Here is a 21,431-nt window from a genome sequence, read left to right as displayed (position 1 = left end):
CCACCTAGTGTACAAATATTCAAAGTGTACTCTTATCAAATTGAACATCAGCCTTTACAAACAGTGACACATTTCTCACAACGAATGACGATTAAGCACTGAACTCACTTTTGTAAGGCACATTTGTAATATATATTGTATATATACACTACCAGTCAAAAGTTTTTGAACAGTAAGATTTTTTTTTAAAGTTCATCAAGCCTGAATTTATTTGATCCAAAGAACAGTAAAAAACAGTAAAATTCTGAATTATTTTTACTATTTAAAATCATTTTTTCTATTCAAATATATTTTAAAATGTAATTTATTCCTGTGATTTCAAAGCTGTATTTTTAGCATCATTATTCCAATCATATGATCCTTCAGAAATCATTCTAATATTCTGATTTGTTACTCAAAAAATATGTATTATTATTATTATGCTATAAGCAGCTATAAAATAGCTAAAACTATAATTTTGTCATGTTTATTTGATGAATAGAAAGTTCAGAAGAACAGTATGTATCTGCAATAGAAATCTTTTGTAACATAAATGTCTTCATCATCACTTTTAAACTATTTAAAGCATCATTGCTAAATAAAAGTATTAATTTCTATAATTTCTCCTTTTATTTCAGATAAAAGAATCCTGAAAAAATGTACTCAGCTGTTTTAAATATTAATAATAATAATAATAATAATAAATGTTTCTTGAACAGCAAATCAGCATATTAGAATGATTTTTTGAAGGATCATGTGACACTGAAGACTGGAGTAATGATGCTGAAAATTTAGCTTTGATCACAGGAATAAATTACTTTTTAAAATATATTCAAATAGAAAACAGTTATTTTAAATAGTAAAAATATTTCATAATTTTACTGTTTTTGCTGTACGTTGAATCAAATAAATGCAGGCTTGGTGAGCAGAAGAAACTTGTTAAAAAACAAAAAAACCAAACAAACAAACAAACAAAAAAAAAACATTAAAAATCATATTGTCCAAAAATGACTTATGACTGGTTTTGTGTTCCACAGTCACAAAAAGGGTACAAAACAGGGCCTGAAATGTATTTATCTTTTAAAAATGAAGCAATTTTATTTTAAAAAGGTAAGAGAAAGGAGATGCTTAATTCAGAAAGTGTTTATCATCAACCTCAAGAGGTCAAATAAAATTTTATGCGAGAGGTTTTATTTTCCATTCATTCTCTGTCACAAAAAGAAACTACACTACAACTACTGTGCATCTTCTGAAAATAAAAATACAATTATTTGCCATTTTGACTTTTCTTGGAAAAAAATGTAGAACACAATGTGGGACACAGCTAAATATATGTGGTATTATATATATATATATATACACACACACACACACACACACACACACACACATATATATATATATATATATATATATATATATATATATATATATATCATGAAAACATGAAAATTTAGCTTTGATCACAGGAATAAATTACTTTTTAAAATATATTCAAATAGAAAACAGTTATTTTAAATAGTAAAAATATTTCATAATTTTACTGTTTTTGCTGTACGTTGAATCAAATAAATGCAAGCTTGGTGAGCAGAAGAAACTTGTTAAAAAAAAAAAAAAAAAAAAAAAAAAAAAAATCATATTGTCCAAAAAAAAAAAATTCAAATAATTTATTCATTCTGGATTTATCAAATGAGTGATTAGGTGGTTGCTGCCAGTTAGACTGCAGTAATAAATATGTTTTGAAATGTATTCAGTTCATTAAACTTAAAAATTGAAACTTTAAAAGTTCATTTATGGACTATTGACCTCATACCTTTAGTCAGCTTCAAGAAAACGATCATGGAATAGCAGTGCCACCATCCGTCCAAGCGCTTATTACACATAATAGCTTCAAGACCGACTAGTGGAAGAAATTTGTGCTGAGATACTGTAGAGACGCCAGTCGTTTGAAGGCTGCGTGGGATTCACTGCTTGGGACTGAACTCTGTCAGGAATTAGTTATCCGAAAGACTACTTTGGAAATAGCAGAATATATCTTTAATAAACATCTGCTTTTAACATTTATAGTCACATTTCCGCCTGACATCCAATGCAATGATCAGATTTATTATTCTTTTTGTTGAGCTGTGCATCATTTATCAGACTCTGGGTGAAAACACTGAGGGTAAGAAATTTTTTACATTCTCTTTCTTTATGCAACTGTAATCTTCACTGGACTGAACTGTAAAGTACATTATGTCTACCGCTCAGCTGTGATTTTGTTTACCTTTGCACTTAAGTTACGGACTATGAAATGGAGATTTTATTGTACATTTTAGGAACGAATTGAATATAAAGACAGTAGTATACAGGCTGACAAACTGACAGACTAAGTAACTTTTAAACATTATTTGTTAATTTTGTGTTTTAGTCGTGCTCATTTTCCCTCCACCTACTGTTTCTCAAAGCCCCTTTGTCATTCAGTTGCGCACTGGTTTGTCTAAATGATTCAGACTCCAGGGGAACAAACCCACGTACATTTGGCCAATGAGCAGTTTTTACAGACATAAACAGTTTGTTTCATCCATTAAGCATTTAATGTAGCTGGAAACATACTATTAACAAGTTCACTATTTGATGTATAATGTCCAAACTGTCTAAACAGTTATTATAACCCAGTGACCCAGTAATGACTAAGTGTGAGCTCACCATCTGTGTCAGAGCCCTAATTTGAACTATTAAGTGGAAAACTTTACCTGTGTCATCTTTGGAGCAATTCTTCCGCCGTGGGAGCCAAACAAGCAAACAAGAAAGAAGTATCTTGTCATGCATATGCTATGCAAGTGAATTGAATATCTGAAACAAATGGCTGTTCATAGGAGCTTGCATATTTACAAATTTTATTAAATTAAAAAAAATGTGGCTTGGCTTTCTGCACAGTTCCAAGTAGTTTGTGAAAATAAGAACCAAACAGTTTCTGAAAATGAGAACATTTTCCCCCACACAAATTGGAAAGTTTTCCTGTTGAGGAGAGCTACATAATGTTTTCCAGGTAGTGTAAAGCAATGTGGGTATTGACAAATGTTGAGTCACTGTCTTGGTATGTTACAACTCTTTAGACTGTAGACAGCTGCAGTCAGTCTCTGTGAGAATGAATTCTACTTATATATTTAAATCAGTGTATTTAAAATCTAGCCATCTGTCCATGGCGTTTCCTTGCCTAAAACCAAGACTCTGGGATGAGCTCCAGCATCCCCCGACCCTACATAGGACAAACGGTTTGTATATTGGATGGTTTTTTAAAATGAGATCCCTCTAGGCCTGGCAACAACTTCTTTCCGTATCATTGGTGAAGATTCTGGTTTTCTTTTGCTCAGACATGTCTCAGTTTTATACAGCTTGGAATAGTGAGTTTTGTTGTTTAAACCCAACTATAAACACAAAGTTACTAAAACTTAAACTGCACTTAAAATGAAAACTCAGAATATACAGTTGAAGTCAAAAGTTTACATACGCCTTGCAGAATCTGCAAAATGTTAATTATTTTACCGAAATAAGGGGAATCGTACAAAATGCATGTTATTTTTTTGTTTAGTACTAACCTGAATAAGATATTAAACATAAAATATGTCTACATATCATCCAAAAGAAAATAATAGTTGAATTTATAAAAATTACCCTGTTCAAAGATTCTTAATACTGTGTTGTTCCCTAAATGATTAACAGCTGTTTGTTTTTTTTCATGAGTTCTTGAGTCCCTGGCAGCTATTCTTCAGAAAAATCAATTTTTGTATTTGAACCCTTTCCAACAATGACTGTATGATTTTGAGATCCATCTTTTCACAATGAGGACAACTGAGGGACTCATATGCAACTATTACAGAATGTTAAAACACTCACTGATGTTTCAGAAGGAAACACGATGCATTAAGAGCCGGGGGTGAAAACTTTTGCATAGAATGAAAATGTGTACAGATTTCTTATTTTGTCTACCTATCACACTTTGCCCTTCAGAAGCTACAGAAGATGCTTACATGTTTCCCAGAAGACAAAGCAAGTTAAATTGACCCTGATCCTCAAATTCAAAAAAATTTCACCTTTCTCTTAATGCATCGTTTCCTTCTGAAACATTAGTGAGTGTTTCAACGTTCTGTAGTTGTTGCACATAAGTCCTTCCGTTGTCCTCACTATGAAAAGATGGATCTCAAAATCATATAGTCATTGTTGGAAAGGGTTCAAATACACAAAAATGCTGAAAAACCTATTTGTGGGACCTGAAGGATTGTTTTGAAGAACAGTGGTCAGTTTACTCATGAACAACTATGACTAAACCAAAAAAAAAACCAAAAAAAAAACCAAAAAAACACAGCTGTGGATCATTCAAGTAACAACAGTATTAACTCAAGTGTATGTAAACTTTTGAACAGGGTCGTTTTTATAAATTCAACTATTATTTTCTTTTGGACTATCTGTAAATGTCTTTTATGTGAAATATCTTATTCAGCTCAGGTAAATGAAAAAATAATGTGCATTTTATATGATCCCTCTTATTTTGGTAAAATAATTAACATTTTGCAGATTCTGGTGTATGAAAACTTTTGACTTAAACTGTATTAAGAGATTCTAGTATATGAATAGTACTCAACACTGAGCTGCTCCATTGAATTTCTTTCATAGAAACTCCTCCTGATGAGACAGTCTTAAAAATATTTTCAAAGATCCTAATCCAGTAAACATGGACTTTGAAACCCTGACTTGGCTGGATCTTCAGTTTTCTGTGTGCAGAGAGCAACACCTTCTGCCAAATGTGATTCTGGCACTGTTTAAAACAAAACTGTCCTAGATTTCGTCTGACATTGATGCATACAGTACAGTATTAAAGTTTTGATGTGTCCCTTTAGCAATCTTCTAAGTACATGGAAAAGCTGATGTTATAAACTGAAAAGTTCCCCCAATGAGAAAAGATATTTATGTATGTGAAACCGGAAAAACGTGTGTGAAAGGAAAGAATGATGATGATGGTGGTTGTGCTGCTTGGAAACAAAAACAGGGGTGGTTGGGGATATTTTTCTCTCCTGCCGAGGCTGCAGGATACTAATGATGCAGCTGATTTGCTGCTATGATGTGTCCGCCAATATTTTGACTCCGCCAAGATGACTATTTAAAAATAAAAAAAATCAAAGCTTCAGATTTCGTTTTGTTTGCTCTTTTAGGCTCAGCGTCTTCTTACCATGACACCAATGAAGTCGTGCATGAGGAAGAGACTTACTACACCCCTCAGTTGGACTACAAACGTAAATATGCTCACAAATTATACAATATGACTAACTGCGAAATGCAACAGTTACTAACAGTTAACATTTTGCCATCAGATCCACAGTGGTGCCATGCACTTAAGTTGACCAATGGGGAAGTGTCCTGTACTTCTCCTCGAGGCGGGTACCACCGGGGCTCTCTTGGAACTCGCTGTTTGCTTTCCTGTGATCGTGGATATAAACGGCTGGGGCAGTCATCTGTGCAGTGCATGCCCAACCGCCGCTGGTCTGGATCTGCTGTCTGTCGAAGTAAGTGTACTTAAAAGGTGTTATAGTAATTATGTCATAGACATTACCTCTTTGATTCAGAAAGAGTACAGCATCCGTCCTTACTTGAACCATGTGTTTTTATTTTGTCTGAATCTCAGAGATACGTTGCCGTGTTCTGCCTCTGATTGACAACGGTATGTACAGTTGCACCCGTGGTTTTGTGGTAGACTCCAGGTGTGACTACACCTGCTATGAAGGCTATCAGATTGAGGGAGATCGCTATCGGATGTGCCAGGAAGAGGGAACATGGAGTGGCACAGAACCAACGTGTACAGGTACATTTGAAAACCCATCCAGTCTAATGCATTAATTGATAGATTGCAGTTTTTACAAATCAGAGAGAAGATGTTGTAACATTTAATAAAAATTGCATTGTTTCAGATTATGACCCCCCCAAACTGAAATGTCCTTTGTCCAGAGTGAAGATAGCAGAACCAGGAAAACTAACTGTCATGGTTTCATGGGAGCGTCCTGTTGCTAAAGATACTGCTGACAGAGCACTACGGTACGTTCAGCACATTTTATTAAAGCCATCCAACTTCTTTGGTGTCAAAGAGGCAACCTGAAAACTGGATTTGTGTCATCTTTTTTTAGGGTCTTACGAAGTGGACCAGAGTCTGGATCCGATTTTCCTGAAGGAATACATACAATTCGATATAAAGTCTCTGATCAGGCTCGCAACACAGCCACATGCAAATTTACAGTGCAAGTTGAAGGTAAAGCCAATTTAAAATTTTGATTTGGTTCTAAAATGACGAGAATAAAGTCGAAATGTTTCGAGAATAATGTCTGAACGTTTTGAGAATAAAGTTGAAATTACGAGAATAAAGTCGAAATGCTTTGAGAATAAAGTCAAAATGTTTCGAGAATAAAGTCAAAATGTTTCAATAATAAAGTCGAAATGTTTTGAGGATAAAGTCAGAATGTTTTGAGAATAAAGTTGAAATGTTTCAATAATAAAGTCGAAATGTTTCGAAAATAAAGTCGAAGGCCCAGGTCAGTGGGCCAATCAATTTCAACTTTATTTTCATAATTTCAACTTTTTTGTCCAAATATTTTGACTTTATTCTCTAAATATTTTGACTTTTTTTTAATCAAAATATCTTCCTTTGTGTTCCAGAGAAGAAATAAAGCCAATAATAATTACAGAATTGTAATTTTTGGGTGAACTATCCCTTTAATTATAAATAATAATATTATTAGAATATGACTTAAATACATAGTTCACCCCAAAAATTCTGTCATTAATTATTACCCTCATGTTGTTCCAAACCTGTAAGATCTTTCATCTTTGGCGCACAAATTAAGATATTTTTGATGAAATTCTAGACCTTTCTGACCCTGCATAGACAGCAATGCAACTGACACGTTCAAGGCCCAGAACGTAGTGAGGACATTGTTAAAATAGTCCATGTGACATCAGTGGTTCAACCTTAATTTTTTATTAAACTACGAAAATACTTTTTGTGCGCAACTGATGTCACATTGACTATTTTAACAATGTATCCTTACTACCTTTCTGGACCTTGAACGTGTCAGTTGCGTTGATGTCTATGCAGGGTCAGAAAGCTCTAGGATTTCATCAAAAATATCTTAATTTGTGTTCTGAAGATGAGCGAAGGTCTTACGGCTTTGGAACGACATGAGGGTAAGTAATTGACAGGGTTTTTTATTTTTGGGTGAACTATCCATTTACAGTTTTAATTTACATCTCTGGATCCAGTCAGCTGCACTTCCGTTTTACTATACATTGGCATAAATGCCTTAAACTAATGTGTTTTTTTTTCCTCAGTGAGACGATGTCCAAAGCTAAAGCCGCCTGTGCATGGCTATCTGATATGCTCATCAGATGGCAATAATTTTGGGGCTGTATGTGAATATCATTGTGATTCTGGCTTTGAAAGGTCAGGTTTTGCAACACGCGTTTGTCAGCTCAACCGCCACTGGTCTGATGAAGCCGCTCAGTGTGTATGTAAGTATGTGGTTATGTGTATTTTTAATTTAAACACATAAATTCTAATGTTTTCTCAAATTGTTGTGTAAAACATTTGCCTTTTCTTTTAGCAATGGCCATTAAAACAGACGTCAGGTCAGCTGGTGCTCTGCTTGACCAGTTTTATGAAAAGAGAAGGCTTCTTGTTGTGTCTACTCCAGATAACGCTAACCAGAAGTACAGGCTTCAGAATATCATGCTACAGGTAATAGATACTTCTTTGACTTAATGCAAACATAATCTTAAGAAAGGAGTGTCTATATGACTGTTTGAATGTTCTGACACAGAAAGCGGAGTGTGGTCTGGATCTGCGGCATGTGACAGTGATCGAGCTCTTAGGAACTCCACCTCGTGCAGTGGGCCGGATCAAAGAACAGCGACTAGAGCCTGAAGTCATAGAGGGTCTTAGGTAACATACTAATTACCTACAGTAGTGTTTACATGTTAAATACAGTGTGTTTAACTGTTGTATTTAAAGGCTTACTTGGAAGTCATATTACAAACAAACACTCAAAGTCAACATGAAATTAACCGTATTTACTTTTTTAACATCCTGCAAGTTCCCAATTAATAAATTCAAGTCTTATTCTAAGCTTTCTCATTAAATATCAAGTAACATGGAATGAAACTAGATTCAGTGCTGACTTTAAAGGGATAGTTCACCCAAATGAAAATGTTGTCATTAATTGCTCTCATATCGTTCCAAATCCGTAAGACCTTCGCTCATCTTTGCAACACAAATTGCTTTTTGACCCTGGATAGACAACAATGCAACCACCACGTTCAAGGCCCAGAAAGGTAACTTCAGTAACAGAAAGGACATCAGATTTCATCAAAAATATCTTAATTTGTGTTCTGAAGATGAACAAAAGTCTTACGGATTTGGAACAGTATGAATGTGAGTGACAAATGACGAAACAATTCAATTCAGTGACAAATTTTCATTTTTGGGTGAACTACCCCTTTAAGTTCCAGAAGAGACACACTGACCAGTCTATTTTCTATTCAAGACCAGGCCTTATTTTAATAAAAGCCACATGACATACTTGGACAAAACGCTTTTGCAACAACAGGGACTCTACATTGAAGGAAAATGTTTTGCCGATTCTCTCCACAATGCATGTTTGTTTCTAATCTAAATGTGGTTAATTATTGATTGCATGTGTTTTTTGTTTGTATGTAACAGACAGGCACTGCATATATCTACAGCGTATTTCACTATGGTGCTGCTGGATGAGTATGGTGTGGATCGGGAGCGCTTTGTTAACCCCACCACCTCTGATGAGCTCTACACATATGCAGAGGAGTATCTCCTCACAGAGGAGGAGTTAGAAAGACTGGAGATGAACAGGAATTTCTGTGACTGATCAACTCAAGATATGTTATAGGTGGGATTTTTCTTTACAGCGACAGAGTGTGTCAATTATTTTAAACGACTTATTGCAGGTATTATTCAGAGAGAATCACAGCTGGAAATGTGATTTAGTCTGGAACGGGTTTTAATCTGCAAGTAAAAAAAAAAAGCCAGGTGGGGGTTCCCAAGATAAACATATTCTGAAGAAAAATAATTTTAACTATCTATAACTGAGTGCACAGCACACATTGTGGATTCTTAAAAATATTTAATATTTATTAAAAGCTGGTATTTTCATGTAGCTCCTAAAAAGAAGGTGCTCACAATGAAGTAAATCAGCAGTATGACATTAAAATACATTGTTTAAACCAAATATCAAGTTTACATTTAAAACCAAAGTGTTATTCAAGCTAAAATATTTACTGTCTCCAATTTTAAGAACAATCAAATAATGTTGTATTTGAAAAAAATCTGTTTAGCTGCAACATTTATAGAAAATAAATAAAATTAACACATACATGCTGCACATTTCCACGTCATTATTTGTGAACTGCCTTAAATGTTTAAAAATATAAAAGATGCTTTAACCTAAAAAGTCTTTAAAATATTACTGCACATATTCCACAGCTGCAACAGCAACACAACACAAATGTTGTGGAATGTGTAACCCCTTGTCCTCATAATAGCTTTGGGGGGTGTTGCACAATGTCCTTACTTGCCCTTTCCCATGGATGAGCGCAGTGGAAGAGTGCCCTCTGCCCAAGAGTCGGGGTACTGCATCATCTTCTTCCACAGCAAGATCTCCTCCCCCGTGGAGTCTGCCACCCACTCTTCCTTGCCGTCCTTGATAGTCACTGTGCAAACATCAGTTCAGACATTTATTCCTTTAAGTTCCAAAAGATTTCAATTTCAAATGCTGTTTTTTCATATTTCTATTCATGAAAAATGTATCATGGTTTCCACAAAAAAATAATAAAGGGATAGTTCACCCAAAAATGAAAATTCTGTTATTAATTACTCAACCTCATGTCGTTCCAAACCAGTAAGACCTTTGTTCATCTTCAGAACACAAGTTAAGATATTTTTGATGAAATCCGAGAGCTTTATGACCCTACATAGACAGCAACAAAACTGACACGTTCGAGACCCAAAACGGTAGTAAGGACATTGTTAAAACAGTCTTTGTGACATTCATGGCTCCTGCGTTAGCAGCACCACATGCATGCATCATGGTACTCTCCTGAACATGCATCAAAAACTGACAGAGGAAAAGAAATTGTTGAATAAAGTAGTTATTTTTGTATTCTTCATGCACAAAAATTGATCTTGTAGCTTCATAACATTACAGTTGAACCACTGATGTCACAGGGACTATTTTATCAATGTCCTTACTACCTTTCTGGCCCTTGAATATGTCACTTGCGTTGCTGTCTATGCAGGGTCAGAAAGCTCTTAGGTTTAATAAATAATACTTAAGTTGTGTTTCGAAGATGAACGAAGGTCTTACAGGTTTGGAACGACATGAAGGTGAGTAATTAATGACAGAATTTTCATTTTTGGGTGAACGGTCCCTTTAAAGGCTTCTGAATTGATTTCAACTCAAAGGAATATGTAGCAGACGATGCTCTTGCCTCCTCCCAAGCTGAGGCGAATTCCTCCCAGAAAGTCGTTGCTAGACAGGGTCTCTCTGTCCCAGACAGTGAGCTCTAGACATACATCCTTCAGCTGCTGCAGACTAAGATCGTTGTACACAAATGTATGGTTGTAGTTTGGGTTCTTCGTCTTTTTCACTACTGGAGTCTTCTTCTTTGAGGAAGACTTGTTCTTTGATGGCAGCAGATAACTGAAGGAAAGAGTTATTAGTAGAAATAAACACAACACAACACTGGCTTTTAAAACAAAACAGATGTAATGAAACCGATGTTTACAAACCCTTTCACAAAGGAATCACATGCACCTCCAGCTTTCATGGCGGTCAGATTTTTGGCCTCTTTGATTAACACGTGCAGCTCAGCACCATTGGGTTTGGTCTTTTTTCCTTCAGTAGAGAAGAGAGACATAATTTACTATGTAAATATGTTACAGGTATGTTAGCTGTTTTCCCCTCACCTTTTCCATTAAAGTCCTCTGTTTTATTTGCTGTGACATACTTCAGTGAAATCACCAGCTCTCCTTTGTACTGATCGAATGGAGATGCTGGCTGGACAGCTCCCTAGGGGAAGAAAAAAAACTGTAAAGGTTGTACTAAACAAAACTACAACTTGGTTACAGTGATTGATTGTGATGCTGTAGCAAACAACAGGGTTCGTACAGATACTGTAAAATGAGATTCCAGGACTCTGCAAGCACCTTTTTTTTTCAAGGACAGCGATCTTACTTATCAAACTTTCTCTTTTAAATTCTTAATGAGATAAATAGATAAATAAAAATATACTAACAAAAAAAAATGGCAAGTCCATGCAAAGTAGGCTATGCAATGTCAACTTAAGAACAAAAAGAAAATAGATCTGCAAACCCCCTCCGAAGTCCTGTCTGAAACAATTGATTCATGCTCTGAAGTTCTGATCTGATTAGCAAATCCGCTCCAAAGTTTCGATCTGAATCAAATGATTCGCCAAATGATTCAAAAACCCGCTCCAAAGTTCCAATCTAAATCAAATGACTCACAATCTGTGAAGTTCCGATCTAAATTAATGATTTGCAACACGCAAAGTTCTGATCTAAGTCATATGATTTGCGAACCTGCTCCGAAGTCTTGATCTAAATCAAATGATTCATAAAACACGATTTGATGTCCTGATCTGAATCAAATGATTCGCGAAATGATTCATGAAACCACTCCAAAGTTCTGATCTAAATCAATGCTTTGCTATACACAAAGTTCTAATCTAAGTCATATGATTCACTATCTTGCTCTGAAGTCTCAATCTAAAGCAAATGATTCATGATACACGATTTGAAGTCCTGATCTGAATTAAATGATTCACGTTCTGTGCTCCGATGTTCCGATCTGAATCAAAAGATTTGCGAATTGATTCACGAACCCACTCCAAAGTTTTGATCTAAATCAAATGACTCACAATCTGCGAAGTTCCGAACTAAACCAATGATTCGTGATACATAAAGTTCTAATCTAAGTCATATGATTTGCAAATCTACTCCGAAGTCTCGATCTAAATCAAATGATTCATGATACACGATTTGAAGTCCTGATCTGAATCAAAAGAGTTGCGAACCCACTCCGAAGTTTCGATCTGAATCAAATGATTTGTGAAATGATTCACGAACCCGCTCCAAAGTTCTGATCTAAATCAAATGACTCACAATCTGCGAAGTTCCGATCTAAATCATGATACACAAACTTATAATCTAAGTCATATCATTCGCAAACCCAACTCCTAAGTCTCAATCTAAATTTAATGATTCATGATACACGATTTGAAGCCCTGATCTGAATCAAATGATTCGCAATCCGTGCTCTTAAGTTCCCATCTGAATCAAAAGATTCATGTTCCACACTCCAAAGTTTAGATCTGAATCAAATAATTTGTGAAATGATTCACGAACCTGCTACAAAGCTCAGATCTAAATCAAATTACTTGCGATCTGCAAAGTTTCGATCTAAATCAGTGATTCGCAATACACAAAGTTCTAATCTAAGTTATATGATTTGCGAATCCACTCCAAAGTCTCGATCTACATGATTCATGATACACGATTTGAAGTCCTGATCTGAATCAAATGATTTGCGAACCCAATCCGAAGTTCCGATCTAAATCATATAATTCGCAAAACGTGAATTTCTGATCTAAGTCATACAATTTGCGAACCCGTTCCGATGTCCCGATCTAAATCAAATGATTCGTGATTCACAATTTGAAGTCCTGATCTGAATCAAATGATTCGCAATCTAATTGGAGTGCTTCAAAACAGTGAATCAATTTGCGACACAGTGGTTAAACAGATTCTGAGATTCAAAAAGCTCTGTTTCACCAATCACTTTACATGCTTTTTAAAATCATTACCAGCGATGTCGAAAATGAATGGCTCTTTTAATTTGATCAGGTTTTTGCTAGTGAATCGCTTGAAATGAATGTTTAACGTCACAAGTTTGAATCAATTACAGCGGTTCCAGCGTAAATGACTCACTCAGTTGACTCGGTTCATCGGTTCCTCTATCCGCATCTTCAGCCATGTTTACACGACACTGCCAGTACTACTACCGGTTTAGCTCGTTTTATGACATTAACTGATATAAGCGAAAAAGTATGATGTTTTTTGAATTGTTGAATTTTGCATGAAAATAAATATGCTTATTGAAAAGATAAACACTTATTTTATAGATACATCATCTTTCAATAAATACTTTTCAAGTAACTCTTCTACTTCAAGCACTTTAAGCACCTTGTATGAACCTTGATCAAAACAAGCATATACCTTTCCTCTAAGAGCCATACACTCTTGATGTGCAGAGTCGATATCATGGCTATCCATTGGTACCTCCACTTCACCGAGAAATGCATTGCGGCCAAAACGGTCGTAGTGCCAAACTGAGAGTTGTAGTGTTCGAGTCATCAGCTGGGTGCGGCTGATGGAATACTAAAGCAAGCAAGCACAAGACAGGTTGTCACTATGAAACAGAGTTTGGCCAGTTTATTTACTCTGTTTGTGTGCACTCTGCATGGTGTTTGCTCTAGATTAAAATGGGGCAGGTATATGAACTAATATTTGTCTGACTGTGACTCGGTGATAACAGTGTACTTATCTTCTCCGTCAATACCAAGCCCATTCGAAACCTGATGTTAGTGTGCAGTATTTTAATTACCTGCCATTAAAGCACAGCATATAGACTCAGGTGTTGCTGCTATTACTGGCTGGTATCAGTTTCTGATAGTATATGTTGTTCTAAACCATGAAAAATTTGGGAATCATTTTATTGAAACTATACCTTCAGTGTTTCCTTAAAACTAGGGTTGATGCTATGTTTGATTGAGGTTTTCTTCTTGCTCTTGTCTGGGAGGAGGTAGGCCTTGACATATCTGTGGAAAGGAATCAACCAATGGGGTTAGTTTAGCAGTGATTTTCTCTCTGTAATGGGGAAACCCAGTGGTATGATTCATGGTGGAAAATTATTATTCTTGGAAGACATTCAAGAACTAAGACCCTCTCAGGAAATTGCATGGAAATCACATAGCATATGCTGTGTGGAGGCCTACTTACGGGTTGCACTTCTTTTTTGCTGCATCAGCATAAGCCAGCCCTCTACACTCCTGGACCACAATATACAGGCTCTGGCTGGGCTCATCATAGCTGAGAGAGAAGTAAATATCTCCACTCACTTCCACACGGTCATAGTCTCCTGCTTCACTGTACACACTCATGGTACTACCAAGAGTGGCCTGTGGAATAAAAAAAAAAGCTGTCTAGCATATTCAAGTGTCTAGTATTTGATTTTATTTAGTTTGTGAATAAAATGGGTTACCCTCGAGCCTCCCAGACTTCCCAAGCTATCACCAAATTTCTGCCTGTGTATATTCACCAAGTTATCAATATCTTCCTCCTCCTCATCATCATCCTGATGAAACAAGTCAGACATGCCAATCAGGTCACTTCAGATTGCAGATGTGAATTATACAGTGCAAATGTATTTAAAACAGAATTTGCTTGAAATTAACTCACAGCATTAAGGCCAGGAACTGACTGGCTTCTATCTCCCATAGAGGGTGCAGCACTTTCTGTTCCTTCTTCACGCAAATCAAGCGTGGAGGCTGGTTTAATATCTATGACAAAACAGTGTCTGCATATTTAAAACCCAGAGTAAAATAAACAAATAAAATACAGCTGCAAGCAGCGATTAAGCACATATGAAAAAAACATTAGAATGTTATTTAGCAAGCCTGTAACTACCTAAACCAACAATTAAAAAAACATTTTTTGGCAAATCCTGGTAATTCACCATAGAAAAAATGTTTTTTAACATTTATGACTGTTATAGCGCCACCTGTGGTCTGATCTCCCTAAAACTTTGCATGCTCATTTAGAATCACTTGTCGTATGTGCTCATCAGGTTTCGTGAAGTTTTGAGTTTTATTTAGGCTTTAGCGTATATTTGGACAGACCCCTGTTCTAAATGACCCCGTTATGGCTTCCCAAAACGGGAAAATTTCAACAATTATTGACCTAGAGAGTCCAGAGAATTGTACTACAGTGTTTTTTTTTCCCAGATTGAGCGAAAAGTGGGCAAAAGTTCACAAAAATAAGCTTTTTACATTTTCTCAATCATTTAACAAACGGTTTGATTGACAGTAGTGGTTCTAGAGGCAAAGTTGTTCAGAAAGAGGAGGTCTATCGTATGATACAAATATCATGTGTATGTGTGAAAAACGACGCAATATACAATCGTTTACGGCTTTGAAAAATGCGATGTTGCTCCCCAGTGGCCAATTTCTTTCAAATTTCTCATAGAACTTTAGAGTTTCGTTACGATCAACCTCTGGTAACCTTGTCTAATAGGTGCTCAAAGTTCATCAGCCTATGCGCCCATGTTTTTTGAGATACGCAAATATCCTAATAGCAACTTGTGGCACTTTGGACCAGGACAGTGTGCACCGTGCATGTATTTGTGGTCATTTTTATGTTTTTCCCCCTCTTATGGTGCCACCAAGTGGCCAAGCTCTGTGACTTTTTTTCCATGTGACTTCAAATTTAGCTTTTACATACACGTTGAGTTTGGCAAAGATATCTCATTACGATCAAAAGTTATAGCTGTTTTAGTAAAGGCAGTCCTTTCCCTTTCAAACGTTTTGGCATCCTTTCGCAACGGAGAGTCGAAAGGTTTTTTTTTTTGATAATTATTGATATTCACTCTCCAGAGAATCTTCCTGCACTGGTATGGTTCCAATTGGGCGAAAAACCTAGGGCCAATTCATAAAAGTAGGTTTTTCAAAAAATGCAGAATATCCAAAAAGTTGTCAGCGATTTTGTACTTTTGATTGCTGTAGTGCCCCAATAAGGCCAATTGGGGCGAGCCTTGGTGACGTTGTAGACGGTGTGAGTACTACCATCCTTCCAAATTACAGATCTCTACGACTTACGGTTTGGTCTACCCGATCACTTTTACATGGAGATTGCTGATCCTTGGCCATTCTAACAATTACACGCTTGAACCCCTAATAAATAAATAAATAAAATAAATTTACACTTGTGTTTGGGGTCAAAAGATTTTGTCATGTTTTTATTAAAGAGTGTCTTAGGCTCACCAAGAATGCATTAATCAAATGATAATATTACATTTAAACTAACCATTTTCTATTTGAATACATTTTAAGATGTAATTTATTCCTGTGATGGCAAAGCTAAATTTTTCCTCAGTGTCCAATCCTCAGTGTCACCTTCAGAAATCATTCAAACATGCTGATTTGGTATTTAGAAAGATGTATTATTATTAGCAATTGTGAAAAAGGTTTTGCTCCTTATTATTTTTGTAGAAAACCATTATAAATTTTCTGAGAATGATTTGAAAAATAGAAAGAACAGCATAATTTTTACTTCAAATTACTTCACTGTCAGTTCGTATCAACTTAATGTTTCTTTGCTGGATAAAAGTATTAAATACTTTTAAAACATGCTGATCACAGACTTTTAAGCAGTAGCATATACTAATACCTGATAGTTTGTGCACTCTTCTGACACTTTTCTTGAAAAGTCCATCCACGTCACGCAAGGAGTCAGAGCAGGCATTCATGTGGTGAATTAATGAGGCCTTAATTTAGTGGAAATTCAAGATAATAGGTGACACATGAACAGAACTGGGACAGGGAAAGCATATGGCCAAACAGGGTAAGCTATAAATAAACACTTACTGTCTCAGTGGTAGATGGACTGTCACTATTAGTGGGGACCATTAGGGTGGACATCGCAGAGCCTGCTGGACTACTCTTGTCTGTCGGTTCGTCTTTTCTAGATGCAAATCAGAGGCTTACATTACACTGCTACATCACAAGTCATGGATTTCTGCATCTCAGACTCAGATCTTACCTTTGCGTTATGGGGGTACTGTGGGATGATTCAGTCTCAGCACGACTGCTGCCGCTCAGACTGGCTTTTTCTATTGATTCTGTGTCGCTACGTTGTTGCTCTTGCACATTAAATGCCTCATAAGTCTCAAGAGATGAGCTGAAAGAATTGGACAGGATAAAGTATAGAATGCTAGATAAATATGCCATCCTAATAAATCATTAAAACATCTAAACCATACTGGCATTGCATAGCTGGAGAAATAGTACACTCAAAAATGCAAATTTACTTTTACCCATCCTAACATCATTATAAACCTACATGCTTTTTTCCTGTGGAACACAACAATGATAAGATCTCAAACAAACAGGTTGGACATTATGTACATTATGAAATGTATTTGTTTTTGTGTCTCGTAACCAAATGTCATTAAGTCAAAAATGCATGCAAAAAGGCTGTGGAGACTGTGAATAATCTCTAAAATGTGTGGGTGGTTTGCAGTCAAAATGACAGTATATAGGTTACAATAATACAAGGGGTTAATACAGTAAATATTTAAATTAAATAGTAAATATTAAAATGATAAAGAACATCACAATATTTGCTCAGTAGAAACATAAGACTACATAAGTGCTAATGATGACACACCTCTTATTTGCTAGTGCGATGTCTTTTAGTCTTGGCCTGGGGATAGGTACGGTTTGGCTGGAATTCAGCTCCGCTCTGTTTAACAGCATTTCCCCAGTTGTCTCATGCTTTTTACCTACAACAGAAAGATGTCATTTTTAAAATGGGGAAGTGAGTTTGTATAATGATTAATCTCAAAACACTACCAGCCATTTTAGCAAACAGGAGGATTATTCCTATGTCCTCTCCTCGTTGTGTACACACAAAGAAAATCTACATTCCACCCTTTATAAAAACAAAACGTTCAAGTTCACACTGCAGTATCAGACTGTCTGGCATCTGTTTCCTGTACTCACCCAAAGGCCTTTTCCTGAGGGAAACTCGGACTAAGTCATGTCCAGGAACTGTGGAGTAGCGGTTAACCCTCTCGTCAAAGAACCAGTCTCCGGTGCTCATCTTCAGATCTCTGAGAGAAAAAAAAACAAAGTTGAGTTTCTGTTGAACATTAACCTTTTCCATTAAGCAAGGGCCTCATTTTCCAGTCTAATGTGTCTCTTAATAATAAGGGTTCTAAGTGTACTGAGGCCAACGAGAGGGATGCTGGGAGTCATGGGGTGCACACTCACATCTCTTTGGCGCATACTGTGCACATCCAAGATCCATTGGGTCGAGCAGATTGACAATTTCTGCAAACCTGATGTTTGCATACTCTGCACTGGCTACCGTTGCGGGTCAGAAGGCCCATAGGCTCTTGGCAGCGGCCACAGCTGCGCTCACTGTATTTCCCACTGCTACGTTTCGCACCCTTTCTTCTGATATCCAGCAACTCAGCTTTCAGCTTCCTAAGAGTACAAAAAATAGCATTTATTTATTCTCCATAATTTTTGCAGGGTACAAAATAGAGTATAAAGGCTTTTTTGCACAAAGGACGATAACTATAAGGATAACTTAATCGTTCTAATTTTTTGAGAATGGGGAAGTCCACACCACAGCTATAACGATAACGACACAGAAGAGTCATTTTTATAACTAGTTGTTCCAGCTGATAAACAATAAAAACATTGATGGCCAATCAGAATCTAATAATATAGTTCTTGTTATAGGTACACTACCAGTCAACAGTTTTTAATTTTTTTTTTAAAGAAGTCTCTTCTGATCACAGCAAAAACAGTAAAATTTTGAAATATTTTTACTATTTAAATAAATGGTTTTCTATTTGAATGTATTTTCAAATGTATTTTATTCTTATGCTTTCAAAGCTAAATTTTTTAGCATCATTACTCCAGTCACATGATCCTTCAGAAATCATTCTAGTATTCTGATTTGCTGCTCAAAAACATTTAGCATTATTATTATTATGTTGAAAACAGCTGAGCAGAATTTACGCAGGTTTCTTTGATGAATAGAAAGTTCAGAAGAACAGCATTTATAACATTATAAATGTCTTTATCATCACTTTTGATCAATTTAAAGCATCCTTGCTAATTAAAAGTATTCATTTCTATCATTCCTTTCCCCCCCAAAAACAAAAATTATACTGACTCCAAGCTTTTGAATGGCATAATAGTATAATGTTACAAAAGCTTTTATTTCAGATAAATACTGATCTTTGGATCTTCCTATTCATCAAAGAATCCTGAAAAAAATATATACTTAACTATTTTAAATATTGATAATAATAATAAAAAAAATGTTTCTTGAACAGCAAATCAGCATATTAAAATGATTTCTGAAGAATCATGCGACACTAAAGACTGGTGTAATGTGACACTCACTTCACGCGGAGGTCCTCCAAGCGCCGCAGCTCCTCATCCCGCCGAAGGACTTCTAGAATGAATTCTTGCTCAGACTCAGTCAGGAAGGACACGTTTATCTCCATGTTCTGCACCATCCTTGAGAGTCAAGCCCTGCTTCTAAGGAATAAAAAAACAAATGTCTCTGGATGCATTAAGTCAACAAATTATATTCAGTGTTAACACAAATGCGAATTACAGAAACGTGTAGAACCACATACAACCGCTTACCGAGTAACATACCAGTGACAATACAGAAGCTTACTCAACCAAAAAGAGGTCATTTGCCTTTCAGAGATGAGACTAATGTATAATGAGAGTGTTACACAAATAAAGGAAGTCCTGCTGTTTGTAAAAAGGGTAGAGACCTGGAGACAGGGCAGAACTGACAAATACAGGGAGTGACCTTTCACAGTTCCTCCATGTAGTGTCTGTCAGTGTCAGTATGTCACAGGCTCCTCAACACCTCCCTGCAGGAGCTGAGTAATTAGACAACACAAGGACACCCTGTGACATGCAGCTCCACATGCAAATTAGTTGGTTACCAATAGCTCGCAATGTCAATATCGCTGCAGGGAAGTAGAGCTATTCACATCCAGGCATCTACCACATAAATCAAGTATATTAGCATTAGTAAATCATTTAATAAATCAAGCCAAGCAAAGACAGACAGTTTGCAAAAATATAGGTGACGGCTTCTCATCATGTTCTTACTGAAAGGACAAAAATAATGTTCTGACCGGAGAGCATGAGAACCTTGTTTTGATTTGTCGCTGGTAAAATTATGGACAGCAAATCAATAAAATTTATGTTGTTTGAGAATAACTAAAGGCCAACAGAGCCTGGGAAAAGGGGCCAAGCACCGGAATGTCATTAAGAAAAGAGGAAAACAACATGCAGTCAGCATATCACAAGAGTTACCGCCCTTTATGGACACACAACCATGGGTGGAGGTCTTTAGCAAACCTTTGAAAACCTTTTTTATTTTTTTAAATTAACCATTTATGATTATTATTTCTTGGTAGCAACCAAGAGCCTTGTAAAAGTCCCTTGAGTCCAACTGGTAGCAAATGTGTGAGAAAAGAAAAAAGAACATACATATCCAATAACCTTCAATTAAGACTGGTTTGGTCTATCCAAAACAAATGGACCTTCATAACAAAAGTGTTCCTCATTCTTTGAATGTTTGAGGAAAATAGAAAGGATTAAAGTGAGAAGCACAATGAATGGACTTTCTGATATAGATATGAAGAATTTGGACAACAAACAATGACATTAAATTCACTTCATTAAATTATCCAACATTATCTATAAAAAGAGTCTATTTAACAGTAAAGTAATAGTTAACGCAGAGGAAATAACAGTTAGCGTACAGGAAAATAAAGCACGAATGTAAGCAGACTTTAAGATCTTAAAATAAAAGTGACTATATCGAGGCATAATAACAACAAGTGGGAAACTCTCTACTCGTTGTGTCTCATAACGAAGCATTGTTCAACATAGACATAAACAGTGTTAGTACAGTTTGTCGTTTACAAAATAACGTTAGATCCCTAACATGTCAAACAAAATCTCTTCAAATGTGCTTCAAATGTTCGCTTACCAATAGCGCAGGATTTTCCCACACTCTTTCTCTCGTTCCCTTCTCTCTGCGAGCTCACTGACTTCCAGCCCTGCCAAATAAACGTCGTCCCGGAACAAACGGAAACTTTTCAGTCACCGCAGCTCTGCGCGTCAGAGACGCTGGATCACCGTGCAACAGGTGCGCGTCCACGATGCGCGCAGACGTCAGCGTTTCCTCCTTCGAATGGAGGTCATTGGGCAGAAATCACATATTGCTTTTGGTCCAGTATTTTAAGATTTAAACTGATGTGAAGCTTGGAGAACATCTTAAAATTTTGCCAATAACAAAATAAAAGACGTTTATAATGTGTAGAATTTCTTTTTTGAAACGTACTGGAACCTTTTAAGCGCTGTAGTAATGACAAAGAAACTTTTATATATATGCAAAGCTGTTTTGGGTTTTAAAAATGAAGAAAAACGAATAGTTCCGGCAAAATGCATGTTACTGTTTATTTAGTACTGACTTGAATAATATATTTCAC

General features: G+C 36.1%; 2 protein-coding genes across 2 annotated transcripts; one reads left to right on the top strand and one right to left on the bottom strand.

Moving 5' to 3' along the window:
- The first annotated feature begins 1,873 nt into the window (after nt 1–1,873).
- Nucleotides 1,874–9,077, top strand: srpx2 (sushi-repeat containing protein X-linked 2). Its single transcript, XM_051128020.1, has 10 exons — nt 1,874–2,143; nt 5,172–5,252; nt 5,331–5,522; nt 5,642–5,818; nt 5,925–6,048; nt 6,138–6,259; nt 7,336–7,515; nt 7,608–7,741; nt 7,824–7,945; nt 8,723–9,077. Exons 1-10 carry the CDS (start codon nt 2,074–2,076, stop codon nt 8,901–8,903), a joined length of 1,383 nt encoding a protein of 460 aa, XP_050983977.1. The 5' UTR covers nt 1,874–2,073; the 3' UTR covers nt 8,904–9,077.
- On the bottom strand, nt 9,033–21,088 carry sytl4 (synaptotagmin-like 4). Its single transcript, XM_051128019.1, has 17 exons — nt 20,930–21,088; nt 19,309–19,446; nt 18,160–18,375; nt 17,890–17,999; nt 17,555–17,669; nt 16,928–17,065; nt 16,753–16,849; nt 16,556–16,652; nt 14,570–14,670; nt 14,373–14,465; nt 14,111–14,289; nt 13,839–13,929; nt 13,328–13,489; nt 11,000–11,102; nt 10,823–10,928; nt 10,522–10,733; nt 9,033–9,744 (listed from the first exon to the last, which is right to left on the bottom strand). The coding sequence occupies exons 2-17, from the start codon at nt 19,422–19,424 to the stop codon at nt 9,602–9,604; spliced, it is 2,079 nt and encodes a 692-aa protein (XP_050983976.1). The 5' UTR covers nt 19,425–19,446; nt 20,930–21,088; the 3' UTR covers nt 9,033–9,601.
- Between the last annotated feature and the right edge of the window lie 343 nt (nt 21,089–21,431).

The sequence above is a fragment of the Labeo rohita genome, chromosome 14, assembly GCF_022985175.1.
Source record: "Labeo rohita strain BAU-BD-2019 chromosome 14, IGBB_LRoh.1.0, whole genome shotgun sequence".
NCBI classification, from domain to species: domain Eukaryota; kingdom Metazoa; phylum Chordata; class Actinopteri; order Cypriniformes; family Cyprinidae; genus Labeo; species Labeo rohita.
The sequence above is the reverse complement of the archived record's forward strand: the minus strand, read 5'-3'. Positions and strand labels throughout refer to the sequence as shown.

Coding starts and splice junctions, on each gene's coding strand:
- sytl4 (XM_051128019.1), bottom strand. CDS start 19,424: ATGGTGCAGAACATGGAGATAAACGTGTCCTTCCTGACTGAGTCTGAG. Junction 17,066..17,554: donor ATCGCACTAGCAAATAAGAG/GTGTGTCATCAT, acceptor CAATTCTTTCAG/CTCATCTCTTGAGACTTATG. Junction 10,929..10,999: donor AGAGGACTTTAATGGAAAAG/GTGAGGGGAAAA, acceptor TCTCTACTGAAG/GAAAAAAGACCAAACCCAAT.
- srpx2 (XM_051128020.1), top strand. CDS start 2,074: ATGATCAGATTTATTATTCTTTTTGTTGAGCTGTGCATCATTTATCAG. Junction 5,819..5,924: donor CACAGAACCAACGTGTACAG/GTACATTTGAAA, acceptor GCATTGTTTCAG/ATTATGACCCCCCCAAACTG. Junction 6,260..7,335: donor ATTTACAGTGCAAGTTGAAG/GTAAAGCCAATT, acceptor TTTTTTCCTCAG/TGAGACGATGTCCAAAGCTA.